The sequence below is a fragment of the Carassius auratus genome, chromosome 5, assembly GCF_003368295.1.
Source record: "Carassius auratus strain Wakin chromosome 5, ASM336829v1, whole genome shotgun sequence".
NCBI classification, from domain to species: domain Eukaryota; kingdom Metazoa; phylum Chordata; class Actinopteri; order Cypriniformes; family Cyprinidae; genus Carassius; species Carassius auratus.
The window spans coordinates 30,765,410-30,780,358 of record NC_039247.1 but is presented as its reverse complement, the minus strand read 5'-3'; the positions used below and the strand labels follow the sequence as shown (position 1 = coordinate 30,780,358).

The window sequence follows — 14,949 nt, the reverse complement described above, 5'->3', positions numbered from 1 at the left end:
TATATCAATTTAGTAGAATACAGTATAATAAACCAAATTACAAAAGAACAAAAATACAGTGAATTAGTGCTTTACAGTATTATTCTGAAGTCTTTCAGCTGTTATTCTAAATCTTAAGTGTTTGTTTCATAAGGCTTTGTGGTTTTTTGTTTGTTTGTGTGATAGTTTTGTTGAGGGCATCAGGATGTGTCACGTTGTCAAACAGTGACGGCGAGGGCAAACGTGTCTGTGAACGTGTTTTATGATTAATGTTGTGAATTCAGATTGATTCTCGATGATTCCATCCTCCGTCAGCCTCGCTGTATTCACATGTGCATCAACAGTGATGACAGACACTAGCACAGGCCCCAAGCAAAGGAAACTATGAACCATAGTGCAGTGCATTCTGTGTCAGTTTAAGAATCGATCAGTGTTTTATTAAAATGACAAGTTAAAAGTTGAGACTGTTACTTGGCGAAAATGTACATATTTGGGAAAAAAATATTTACAGTTATGGTTAAAAGTTAACATACACCTGGCAGAATCTGCAAAATGTTCATTATTTTACCAAAATAAGAAGGATCAAACACTTACTGATGCTCCAGAAGATAAGACCATTAAGAGCTAGGTGTGAAAACATTTTGAATTTGAAGATCAGGGTAAACTGCACTTATTTTGTTTTCTGGGAAATATGTAAGTATCCTCTGTAGATTCTGAAAGGCAGTACTAAATTAAATATATATATATATATATATATATATATATATATCGACAAAATAAGAAAAATTTACACATCATCATTCTGTTCAAATGTTTTCAACCCCCAGCTCTTATTGCATTTTTCTCCTTCTGGAGCATCAGTGAGTGTCTGAACCTTCTCTAATAATAGTTGTGTAAATGCATTGAGTCCCTCAGTGTGTAAAAATGGATGTCAGAATCATACAGTCACTGATGGAAATGGTTCAAATACACAAAAGATACTGGAAAACCAAAGAATTGGTGGGAGCTGAAGGATTTTTCTGAAGAACAGCAGGCAGTTTAACGTTCAGGACTCATGGACAACCATCACAAAGTAATTAATAATAATAATAATAATAATAATAAACACAGCCGTGGATCATCCAGATAACACTATTAAGAATCAAGGGGGTGTAAACTTGAACAGGGCCATTTTTATAAATCAGTTATTTTCTCTAGTGGACCATGAGTAGACATCTTTTATGTGAAATTGACCTAAACTGTATAAATTATCTCTAAAGTCCTATAAAGATAATTATGCAGCTTATATCATCTGATGCCCCTCAAAATTAAAAGAATTAGCAACTAGTGCCTTCCATGGAAAATAATCTCCCCTTCAAAGTGAATTGATGTTAATGTCATTGCTGTACAAACTGCCGTGGGCACTTCAGAGAATGGGACAGGAATTATTGACATCTAGTGCTCAGGCTGTGCTGATGGCTGCTGGGAAATCATCCCTGTCAGATAAAGGGGCCGGACACACATGCATTGAAAAGTTATGAGAATACCAGAGCTCTCATCATCTCTCTCAAAGCCGTCAAGCAAGCAACTTTTTTTATATTTTTTTTTTTGCTGTGGCTTATAATTTTCATTTGTTCGGAATTAAGAGTTGTAATTTTGTTTTTAAATTGGTATTACACATTTTTTATATATATTTCTTTAATCCTTTGAGGAAGTCTGGCTTTGTTGGCAATTTTGATCATTTTACGGTAAGATATTGCAATTTCATATACTGTAGCTAACTTTTAAGAGTTTTTATTTTATGTTAATTAAAGAGAGAGAGAGAGAGAGAGAAAGAGAGCTATATGTTACAATTTTATTTGACACTTTTAATTATTAATTATTTTCTTGTAAATCCTTTCTATTAAGTATAAAAGATCCAAGTATGTTAAATTAACCCATTTGTTTAGATCATCTAAATGCCAGTTATATTGATATTGTAATATCAGCCATGCTTTACCATGTGAACAGTGTTTGTAGCTTTGTAACAAAAAATGTTTTACACTTTAAATTACACTACTAAATCTGTACCATATCTGTTATGTATCCCCACAGCACTAACCATTACACGTTTGGACAATTTGTTGCTTGGAAATCAACAAAAAGTTTTACAAAGCAAGAACAATTTAGTTAAATTAAATTGTCTTTCTGAGGAGAAGCAAGAACATAGACAATGGCTCATAATCAGATAGATCACCGTAGTCAACACCATCAGCGTCGCCACTCATCTCATCGTCACCATCATCACCAACGTGGTGCACACCTTCCAGAGGAACAGGAAGATAAGAGGTGATAAAAATATATGATTTATAAAAAAGAAACATTAAAAAAGCATTTGTTAAAATGTATTTATAAATATGCATAATGTATATACATGCTGTTGTTATATCTTGAAGCAAAAAAAACTTAGAAAAATAAGAAATAATTATTTTCTTAAGAAAAATGTGTGTTGTTTCTAAGCAGTGGGTTGCTATGGTGTTGTGGGTAGTTCCTCTGGCTTGGTTAAATTGTTGCTATGGGTTTTTCTAAGTGGTTGTTGACAAGCCAAAGTCAAATGAAACCACCTGCAAGTTTTTATGCTATTCGAGCCACATGGTAGGAATACTTTATGTCTATTGGCACTTTTCAACTGCATGAACGGTTAGGTACAGTACCGTTATCAAAACATGAAATGTAAACCTTGATCACTGAGTGGCTGGAGAGAATCATCACTACCTCCGTCACTGAACTTGTGACACATACACAAAAGAACCACTAGATTTAAATCAGCACAGCCAGTGAAGGAGCGAACGCAACTGTTTTCAATGAGCACACCTTTTTGAACAACCAAAAACTTTTGGGGCCCTATTTTAAGGATCTAAATGTAAAGTGTAAATCGCACGGTGCAGGTACGTGCAATAAACCAATCAGAGTCTCATCTTCTATTCCCTTTAAGAGCCAGTTGCACCCGTGCCATGACAGATTTAATATTTACATGGTGGAATTTGGCAAGCACAAAGACAGAACGCGTCTCCGAGATGAAACGAAGATGCTCGTATGCGAGCAAATAGATGACTATCCATTATGAGATGTAGGCATTTATATATATATATATATATGCAAACACTAGTGTCAGTTGCTAGTGCACCTCTTAAAATCAGGGCCGTGAAGTTTACCTGCACAGTTCTTTTTAGCTGGCCTCTGTTTTACTCACACCCCTAAACCTGACACCAACGTAACCCCTCTGGTTCTACTTTACCCTCTCTAAGCAGAATTCAAACCAGAGTTTCCAGCATGGGAGGCAGTTACACTAAAAAGAACACGAAAGACTGCAACATTTAGTGTTATTCGTTAGCATGCCTCTTGAAGACAGGGCAGTGAAGTTTACCTGCACAGCTCTTACTAGATGCTTGGCCTCCATTATACTCACCCCTTTAAACCTCACTTCCATCCGGGTCATGGCACCAACATAACCCCTCCGGATATACTTGACCCTATGTAGGCGGGATTCGAACCGTTGTTTCTGGCATAGGAGGTGGGGGCAGTAATAAGGACACAAAAGACTGCAGACTCTAGTGTCAGTCGCTAGTGTACCTCTTGAGATTAGGGGAGAGACGTTCACCTGCACAGCTCTTAACTTGTCTCTATTACATCTACAGCACAAATGGTGTTGGATGAATTTATACATAAAATAAGTAATTGGTTTTTAATGAGTAATAGTATTAGTAACTAATGAATAGTGCCTCAGTAAGAATCACTAAATATTTTTTCTTCACTTTTATCTATAGTACTTCAGATGCCAGCAGTTGTCGCCATCACATTCATAAGCATTATAACCATCATCACCCCCAAGCTGATAGCCATCATCATCATCATCATTATCCACAACAAAAGGATAAACGTCACGCACCGAAAAAGAAAACTCACTCTAATGCTTCAGTCAGTTCCTCAAACTCTTCTGGGTCTTCCTCTAGTTCCTCGTCAAAGGCTTCATCAAGCTCATCCAGTTCTGATTCCTCTTCCTCCTCCAATTCCTCTTCATCTTCTTCCTCCAAATCACATTTCTCCAATTCTAGCTTTCCCTCTTCCTCTTCCTCTGGTTCATGTTCTTCTTGGTCATCTGAATACAGTCTGGAAAATGCCCCTTTGAATACTGAGCCCAAGCGAGCTATTCAGTGTTCAAAGAAGTCACAATCATGTATAGATATCAGCAGAGGACAGAGAGCCTTTGAGGATGATGAGGATGATGCAGATACAATGCCTTTATTGGATGCTGATGACCAACTGAAGGAGTCCACAGGCATGGAAAAGAACCTGACTGTCAAAGAAAAATCTGGAAGAACTGCCAAGAAGACTGCACTGAATTCTCAACAGAAGAATGAAAAGGGCAATAAGGTGCAACAAAATCACGGTAAAGGGGCTGAAAACATAAGAAAGACCAAGTCTATGGAGGTTCTATCAAGGCAAACAGATCATGCTGGTGTTGGAGACATGGAGGGGAGGGGAAAAAAGAAGCAAGAACCTCATAAGAACTTTGTGAAGGAGAAGATTAAGTTTTCTGCCTTTCTGAATGAAATCACAAGGCAGGTGCTTAGCCCATCAAGACTTACATCTCTCGGGGTAACAGATGTTCATAGGCCATTGAGCCCTTATCAAACTTCAACATCTCCAAAGACATTTTCTCCGAAGCCTGAACATAAAAGTGAAAAGGCATCAAAAATTACCAGAAGCCGGCCGGGAAGCAATGCCAGCTCAATAACATCAACTGCTAATTCCCATCTCAGCAAATACTCACACTCCAGTAAGCATTCTCAGTCAAGCAAGTGCTCCCATTCCAGACGGCACTCACATTCAAGCAAGACCTCCCACTCCAACAAGCATTCAAATTCTGAAAGGCGCCACACCTATCAACAACATCACCAAGCTGTTCCCAGGAATAGATGTGACAGTACAAAAAGTGATACAAGCTGTACTAGTTCTTCCTCAAAAGGTCTTTCATCTGGTACTCAAGATGACCACAAAAGTCAGAAAAAGCACCAAATTGCCCCCAAAGAACAGCATTTGAATTCATTGAATCATCAAACTTCACACCACAAATCATCTCCATCACACCATCATTACAGCAAAGATTATCATAGCCCACCTTCAGGTCCTTGTTCTCCAGAATCAGATAACTGCCATCATTATGCCCATCCAGAAACTCTACAACAACATGCCCACCCAGAATCCCATCACCATCATGCCCATAGAAAATCGCAACACCATCATGCCCATTCAGAAACCCAACACCATCATGCCCATCCAGACACCCAACACCATCATGCCCGTAGAGAATCGCAACACCATCATCCCCATCCAGAATCCCAACACCATCATGTCCATCCAGACATCCAACACCATCATGCCCGTAGAGAATCGCAACACCATCATCCCCATCCAGAATCCCAACACCATCATGTCCATCCAGATACCCAACAACATCATGCCTATCCAGAAACCCAACAACATCATGCCCATCCAGAATCCCATCACCATCATGTCCATCCAGATACCCAACAACATCATGCCTATCCAGAAACCCAACAACATCATGCCCATCCAGAAACCCAACAACATCATGCCCATCCAGAATCCCATCACCATCATGTCCATCCAGAATCCCATCACCATCATGCCCATCCAGATACCCAACAACATCATGCCCATCCAGAATCCCATCACCATCATGTCCATCCAGATACCCAACAACATCATGCCCATCCAGAAACCCAACAACATCATGCCCATCCAGAATCCCATCACCATCATGTCCATCCAGATACCCAACAACATCATGCCCATCCAGATACCCAACAACATCATGCCCATCCAGAAACCCAACAACATCATGCCCATCCAGAATCCCATCACCATCATGTCCATCCAGAATCCCATCACCATCATGCCCATACAGACTCCCAACACCATCATTCATCATCACAGCACCATCTTGGAACTAATCGTAGCCCATCTCCACACCACCACTCTCTTCATTCAGATTCCCACCACCGTTTACCTTCTCTACCAACTAACCATCATGGATCGTACCGCAGTCCAACACAATCTTCTAAATCAGGGTCTCACCATCATCCAGAAGATCACTGTTATCCTTCTCATGTAGAATCAAACCACCATAATCATTCGCCTTCACCACCACATCACCACCATGGAATTCATCACACCTCATCTTCCCACCATCATTCCACACATTCAGAAACTTCCCACCATCATTCCCATCCAAAATCTCATCACTATGACTCGCCTCTTTCTCCTCCTCCTCTCCACCATCACAGAGAAAACCATGGTAGTATATCTCATCTTTCTACAGACTCAGAAACTCAGTTTGGTGTGAAATCGCAACATCATTATTCTGACTTTGAATCCTCTCATCCCAAGGTTCACCATCGCCATGATCTTTCCCATCCTACTCATTCCCCCAACCCTGATCAACACCATCACACTATAGTTTCAGAACCAGAACACCATAATTTCCATGAAAATTCCCACTCTGAAACTCAGCAATACTCTCATTCACGTGATACATCCCCTACTCCTGAACACCATTATTATTCTTCCCATACTGATACTCACCATAATCCTCCTCATTATCATTTGTCTGGCACTCAGCCAAAAATCCCTGTACACTCTAATTCACCCCATCTTAATGAAAATCATTTCAACTTACATTCAGAGTCCACAAATCACGGTACATCACATTATAAAGCACACCTTTCCAATTTGGACTTCCACCATCAAAGTGATCGTAATTCTCCGGAACCTCACCCTCACCATTTCCACTCAGTAAGTCATGATAACCCCCCTGTTGAATCAGATCATTACCATCACCACAAATCTCAGGAATCCCAACATTATTCCCATTCAAATGCCCATCACCAGTCCAGTCCAGAGACCAACCATTCTCCACATCATGGGATTTCAAAATCTCATCATCATTCCCATCCAGAGTCCCACCATCATCATTCCAAAGATCACCATCATCACCATGACCATCCGGACTCACAGATTCAGCATTCCCATACAGGACACCACCTCTTTCATTCAGAATCAAACCACTATCATTCCCACTTCAAAGAGGATCATCACAATGATGATAACCCAAGCCATCTTCGCCACTCTCCAGTGGGCCAGCGGTCTACTTCTCCACTTTCTAACAAGTCAGATTCATCTGCAAGCTCCATTATCCAGTACGATCAATCCACAGTGAGCTACCAAGAGTCATCCTCCTTCCCAAAGGTGAGTATTTTATCTTTAGTATTGAAGCAGAGTGAAAATATACTTCTTTATATAAACAGATTATTATTTGTTGTTGATGATTTCCAAATATGCCTCTGTTTTTGTGCTTGCGTAGGAAAAGGATTCATTGGAGAGGTTAATGTGAGTCTTTTTATTTACTATGCATTCTTGCATGCTGTCTGCTAAAGTTTCTGGAAATGGCTTTTCAGCTTCATCGGCATGGTAGTTAAACAATATGCTTCCCAAATGATCTCTTGGCATGTTATTGCTCATAAAAGCATTGTGGTTGTTTTCTTGGAGGTGTGCTTGATGGACTGTCTGTTTAATCTGTCCAGGTTGTTACAGGAGCAGAATGAGGCTCTCCACCACAGCTTGCTGCAGACCACAACACAAATTAAATGCATGGGAGCTGAGTTCAAAACCGGACACCAGCTCCTTGAATCTGAGTTACAAAGAACTCGCACTGAGCTTAGCAGCTTAATGGAGCAATTCACAAGGTGAGACACAAGACTAAACTGCACTGTGCTCTATTCTATTCTATTCTATTCTATTCTATTCATATATAATGCATGCACATAAAATATAGCAGTTAAAATGCTATTTTTAGCAGGATTTGAGCTAAAAACTTCAGCCTTGTTTAACATCAGACAGGTTTGTGTTTTTGTGGACTGTGCACATGCTCCAACACACACTATATACAAATGCATACACTACATTTACCCATTTAGTCAACCCAAAATTTTAGCAATGAATACATTTTTATAAGAGATATATAAGAGGGCAGACCTGACAATGCTGTATTTGATGTCATACAATTTTTAAGACATCTAACAAGAAGTCTGATTCTTTAACTTTTGATAGTTTATATAAGATTTCCTCTAACAAGAGAAACAGCACAGCAGATTTGACTTTTTTTTTTTCATCTGAGCTAATTGTCACGGGCGGCCGGTAACTGGTCCCCACTATCGTATGTACCACCTCGAGGAGTTACCCAGAGACACCACAGAAGGACAGCAAGGTAGGTATAAAAGTTTGATTTCATTAAGTTAAAACCCTAAATACTAAAACACAAGATGGAAGAGTTCCAGCTCCGTTTACTCGGTCCAGCAGCAGTGGGGGCTTTTTGGCACGATGGTCTCGACCCAGCAGATAATGTGACGGTCTATAAGAAGGAGCTGTCACACAACAACTTATCTCCAGAGTATAACAGCAGAATGTAGAATGGACAATGGGGGGGGGGGGGGTACTTCACCCAACGGTTTCTCTTCCAGAGTGTGCCAGCAGATAGTGGAACGTTCAATGGGAAAAGAGCTGTACCCAGTGGCTTTTCTGCCACATGGGCTACAACAGACCAACAGCTTCTCCAAGAGGGCAGCGGCCAACTAGGGAACAAATTGTAACAAGAGACTTTTTCACAGCAGCTTATCTTCAAAATATATCACTGGATCTTAGAGCAGACAATGATCAAATCGCCTCGCTCCACGGCCTCTCTTAAAAGTATGACAACAGTTTATGGAACAGACAGTAGTACGAGGTCGTCCTTCAGAGCAGACAGCAGAATTATCCACCCATACTCGTGCATACATTTGATCACCTCAAAGAATCACACGTGTTCACTTCACACTAGACACTGCAGTCCACAGCAAACTCACAGCGAATATAGCTCTGACTCACGGTCACCGCCGGCATCTTCCACCATCTAGAGCTTAAATCTCCAACACTGTGAGGAATATTACGAAGAGATTTCAATCCATGTCTTGAACTAATGTAGAAATGCTATCCACTGGCAATTGTCCCCACAAATATAAAAGACAAAAGCGCTTCACAGAAGAATATCCAAGAGGCACTTAACTGCTGTATAGATGATAAGGGTGTTCAGCCGCTCTCCAGTCCTCATCCAGTTCACTCTATGAATTTGTTCCTCCAATTCCCCAAAAAACGCTGTGACTAGAGTTCCACCTTCCTGCCGCGCTAGTCCTTCCTGCTAGTCTTTTCCACGGCATTAATCAATCTGCTCCGTCCCCGCTGCATTAATCCGTCCGCTCCGTCCCCGCGACACTAATCCGTCCGTTCCGTCCTGTTCCCGTTCCCACTCTGTTCTTCCCCTCTGTTCCCCTCGCTCTTCATGTCAAAATGTCCCTTTTATATTCCACCTAATCAGTCTGCGTCCCAATCGCCTTGGACTCCGAGATGAAAATAACAGCGTTTCGACGACATGGCGACAAACGCACTCTTCAAACGCAACTCTTCCTCTTCTCCATGCGAGCGAAACAAGACCACGCCCCTTTTTTGTGTATTCATGTGGGCGGAGGTTAGTCAAAAAACTGTTTTAGTGACGTCATTCCTGCAGGAACTAGAGGGATGTAGTCCAAACAGGTCGTTCGATGTAGGCAAATTCTGTTAAATAAAATATCTCGCTTGGCATTGAACTTTGAGCTTTAGATTTTACAGATATTATTTATACTCTAACAACAACATTACACACTAACTAAAGTTTAAAACATGGGATCACGAAGAAGGGGACCTTTAAGACCAATACAAAGAAAGGATTTTTAGAAATCTTGGCCAACTAAAAAGTATAAAAATGAAAAGTATGAGCATGTACAGCACTCAGTACTTAGTTGGGGCTCCTTGTGTCTGAATTCCTGCAGCAATGCGGCGTGGCATGGATCAGTCTGTGGCACTGCTCAGGTGTTATGAGAGACCAGGTTGCTCTGATAGTGGCCTTCAGCTCTTCTGCATTCTTGGGTCTGGCACATCACATCTTCCTCTTCACCAATAACGATATAGATTTTCTATGGGGTTAAGCTCCGGCGGGTTTGCTGGCCATGACTGGGGAGGTCATGGTCCTTAAACCAGGTACTGGTAGCTTTGGCATTGTGTGCAGGTGCCAAGTTCTGATTCCAATACCCTGATTTTCAAGGGAAATGCAAAATGTACTTTCATCAGAGAACATAACTGTGCACCACTCAGCAGCAGTCCAGTCCTTTTTGAAGCGAGACACTTCTGACGCTGTCTGTTATTCACGAGTGGTTTGACACAAGGAAGGCGAAGCTGAAACCCATGTTTTGCATACGTCTGTGTGTAGTGGTTCTTGAAGCACTGACTCCAGCTGCAGTCCACTCTTTCCCCACATTTTCTAATGGGTTTTGTTTCACAATCCTCTCCAGGGTGTGGTTATCCCTATTGCTTGTACACTTTTTTCTACCTCATCTTTTCCTTCACTTCGCCTCTCTATTAATGTGCTTGGACACAGAGCTCTGTGAACAGCCAGCCTCTTTTGCAATGAACTTTTGTTGATATTCTAATTATATGACCAGCACCTGTATAATCAATGAAATAAAAGGCCACTTAAATTTGCTTAAAAACAGACAATTTCATGTATCTTAACAAACGTACTTTTAAAAAGTGCACTTTGTAATAATGCCAAATTCAAAGTTTTACTTTAAATACATTTCAATTCATTATGTTTTAAAAATATTTTGTTGTTCTTTAAAGAAGAGCACTTATTTAGAAGTGTTGACTATACTTGATAATCATTTTATTTTGTAGTGTTATTTGGTGTTACATTAAAAGAAAAAAATATTATATAAATGTACATAATTCCAACTTACAAATTTGTAATTGCAAATATATTTAAATAAATTATATATTATTAATTATTAAATGATACACGAAGATGTAATTAAGTCCTACTTAAGTGCCAGAAAACACTCTAATGTTAAGCTAATTGCATTTAATAAAAATGGAAGTGTACTTATGTTTTATAAAGATGAGTGAGTGACAAATTGTATGTTTGTTGTTATTAAAAATAAATAATAAATCAATAAATAAATCTGTGCCAACCAATCACTGATTTTCTCAAATTTATTGCAAACCAGAATTATATATATATATAAGAATGCATTGGAATATATCATATGGCTTTCTGTTTCATCAGGCTTCAGGACAACTACTCCTGCACACAACAGACCAGCCACCTTCTGGAGAAAAAACTGCATTGTGTGGTAAAGCCCAATTTACTCCTCCATTTAATCTTTCTTAGTTGCTCCACCCTAAAGAATGAATCCCGTATATTTGAATGGATTCTTAATCACACAATATCAATATACCATTGATTTACATAACAATATTAAAATGTGTTTGTTTTAAATATGACTCTATTGCTTTAGTAACTTTTTTGTTACTTCAATTTAGTCTCAAAGTATGGATGGAGAGCGAGAGCGACTGAACGAGCGAATCTCAGAGCTCACAGAACATCTGTCTGCAGCCAAGACCACCATCCAGACTCTAGAGACCATTAATGTGAGAACTTGATTTCATTAGAAATATTCACATTTATTGAGATGCTCCTTCGTAGAACTTAGTTACTGAGTTCCCATTCAGATATCAAGATGGTTAATATAAGAGGCTATTCTTCAAACATAGATACAGATTGTGAGAGAGCTCACAGTGAGGTATTTTATGATTTCATTCCCTTTAATAACAATTTTATTTTAGGAATAAGAAATATATTGACTGAGTTGATGACCATCTAAATTTTAGTGAAATCAAAATTCAGGTTGAATAAGACTTCTTATATTAATTAACTCTTTTAATATAATAGTGATTTGAGGAAACTGGCAGCTATTCTATATATATATATATACATATTAGAAATAGTAATATTTTATTCAAAACTATTTTTTTTTACATTTACACACTAATTAATTGTTAGCTATTTATACATTCAACTAATGTATATATGTTGATTCAGTAATGTTAAATTATATAATTTATAATATTTAAACTACATAACATAATTTAATATTTAAATATATGATTTATATAATAATTATTCTAATATATATATATATTATAAGTTAGATGATACCATGTTCAGATATCCTTTTTTGCTTTTACATATATATTTGGCAGATTCTTTATCAAAAGTGATTTTCAAGGAACAAAAGCAATACATCAAAAAGCCGAAAATGTTTGTAATGTTCAATTCCATCTTTATTAGACAACTAGATTAGTTAACAAGCTAGAGAAAATAAGAAATGAAGATACTGCTATCATTTCTCGAGAATGACCCTTTCTGTGTTCACATCCGTATCTGTTTTGCTTTCAGAAGTGTTCCTCACAACATTTCGTCTCCTAATTCAAATGCATTGTATTACATAAAGTCATATGTGCAATAATTAGTTAATTTAAGCTTTTTCCAAATATGTGTCCATTCAGAACCATCTGGCTTGATTCAATGACGTTCCTGTGTTCTCAGGTCACATCAATGCTACAGGATGCCCTGGAGAAACATCTGAAGTCTGATGATCCCATAACACACCCACTTCCAGCCGCAGCTCCTCCAGCTCCCTTCATGAGCAGTGACCTTTATGAGAGAGTGTCCGATGACCAGTCGCTGGGAACCCTCCCGGAGGAGGAGGAATCCGACTGGTCAGAAATGGGGGAGGAGGCACGTCACTTCAGTCATGCAGACGCAGTGTATTTCCAGTGGCAGCAGAGGCAAGGCGGCTGGGGAATGGTGGACACGGAGAGCGAGTCCGGGGGTGAGGAAAGCAAAACTCATCAAGCTGGTCACAGCCTACAGATACCGCATCTCAAGTTCACCGTCCACCCCGAAACCCTGCCGGTTCCCATCGAGGATGCCAGCCTGGCCCGATTCAAGCCGAGTCCCGAAGGTTACCGGATCACAGAGGTGCGTGACCTGGGCTCCTCCATCCGCATGCTCTCCGTCAGCCTGGAGGACATCCACTCCACCGGACATCTGAAGCAGCAGCAGGATCATCTCGTCCAGCTGAGGAGCAATACATCCATGATGGACCTGCACCTGTCACAGTCTGACTCGTACGCAGACCAGATCACGTGTGACTGGAGAGAAGTGGACAGAGAGGACAGAAGCGGGATGCTTGGGCTGGAGTCTGCTCAGAAAATGCTCAACCACTTTATTCATGAAGGGGAGAGCACACACCTGTGATTAACACCTGAGACGTGCTAGAACTGGAAATGTGCATTATATATTGATTAATAGGCCAAATGCCTATTTAGGCATAGTTTTACTCTCTCTCTCTATAAAAGTATTATATTTAATGTAGCAATTTACTGCTGGTTGATGTTTGTTAGGAAAACTTAGATTTGAAAAAGAATTATTAGCAATGGGATATGTCAAAATAAAGTTAGTAAAATGGAGAGTCAGTGCTAGTTCATTAAAGTCGGTTTTGTTTAGTTTGGGATCACAGTGACAGATATATGTCTCCCAGGACACAAGATGATCTCACAGTGTTTTCCGATTCTACATGTAGCTTTTGGGTTTGGTATAAAGACAAAACACTGCTATTTTCCTTAAATAATGTACAAAAGCTACAAAAACCTGCTCATTAGATATTTATTTAATACACATTTTTAATCTAATGCTTTAGGGCCACATCCCTATGTTTTTAATTCTTCTAATACTCTTACTTCTACATTTTACTCTTTACAATATTTCTTTATTACCTTTATCTGTGTATGAGAACCATGGCAGCACCAAGAAGAATAAATATGTAAAACCTCCGATGAAGTAAGGAGAGAATCAGGAGTGAAAAACATAGTAGAGTCAATGTAAGACTATTCATGTGTAGTTCTTTTTCTTCATTTATTTTGGTGAAAGATTAAGTGAAAGATGATAGGAAAAACATTACCAATGTGATATGTAGTTGATCCCATGTTTTCTCCCTAGAAAAATGCGAATGCACATTTAAAATGTAATAACCGGATGTTATATTTCATGCTAATCTGTAGTTATATGAATGACCATATAATAGAAGATTAAATAAAAAGTACATTGCATTGTTTTGACAAACTCCAGGTGTTGCAGGATGTTATTTAGATTTTGAATTATTATTAGCCTATTGTTCTTTATTCTTTTTTTTTTTTTTTAAGTAGTAGTGGTATGTCAGCTTGTAAAACTGATTTTCCTTGCTGTTGATGTTTGTATTAATGTCTGTAATTATTTGCATGTTAATAAAAATAAAAGTACAATAAACATGAATGTTGGGAGTTTCTTATATTGAAAGGAGAAAATAGTTGAAAATGTTTTAGTTTGAATAATTTTAGTTGATTTTATATTACTCTGCAGTGTGAACAAATGATAATAAGTAAAAAAAATAGATATATATAACCTGGAATTAAATAAATGAATGGAAGACAGAAACTGGGTCATGGAAGGAAAACACAGACAAAACATGGAACAGAGTCTGACAGGCCATGGCGGAGCAGGAGACTGGGGAGGTCATGGTGGGGCAGGAGACTGGGGAGGTCATGGTGGGGCAGGAGACTGGGGAGGCCATGGCGGAGCAGGAACCTGGGGAGGCCATGGCGGGGCAGGAGACTGGGGAGGTCATGGTGGGGCAGGAGACTGGGGAGGCCATGGTGGGGCAGGAGACTGGGGAGGCCATGGTGGGGCAGGAGACTGGGGAGGCCATGGCGGGGCAGGAGACTCTGGAGGCCATGGCGGGGCAGGAGACTGGGGAGGTCATGGCGGGGCAGGAGACTCTGGAGGCCATGGCGGAGCAGGAGACTGGGGAGGCCATGGCGGGGCAGGAGACTGGGCAGGAGACTGGGGAGGCCATGGCGGGGCAGGAGACTCGGGAGGCCATGGTGGGGCAGGAGACTCGGGAGGGCATGGTGGGGCAGGAGACT

General features: G+C 39.8%; 1 protein-coding gene across 2 annotated transcripts; it reads left to right on the top strand.

Annotated features, from left to right (window-relative positions):
• The first annotated feature begins 2,057 nt into the window (after positions 1-2,057).
• Positions 2,058-13,825, top strand: LOC113085736 (LIM domain-containing protein A-like). 2 transcript variants are annotated; one of them, XM_026255246.1, is made up of 7 exons: positions 2,058-2,286; positions 3,765-7,269; positions 7,385-7,410; positions 7,605-7,766; positions 11,210-11,276; positions 11,467-11,574; positions 12,533-13,825. In XM_026255246.1, exons 1-7 carry the CDS (start codon positions 2,171-2,173, stop codon positions 13,244-13,246), a joined length of 4,698 nt encoding a protein of 1,565 aa, XP_026111031.1. In that variant the 5' UTR covers positions 2,058-2,170; the 3' UTR covers positions 13,247-13,825. The 2 variants fall into 2 exon arrangements, with proteins under 2 accessions (XP_026111031.1, XP_026111032.1); XM_026255247.1 differs by lacking the exon at positions 2,058-2,286 and having other exon boundaries at positions 6,098-6,319; positions 6,412-7,269.
• The last annotated feature ends 1,124 nt before the right edge of the window (positions 13,826-14,949 follow it).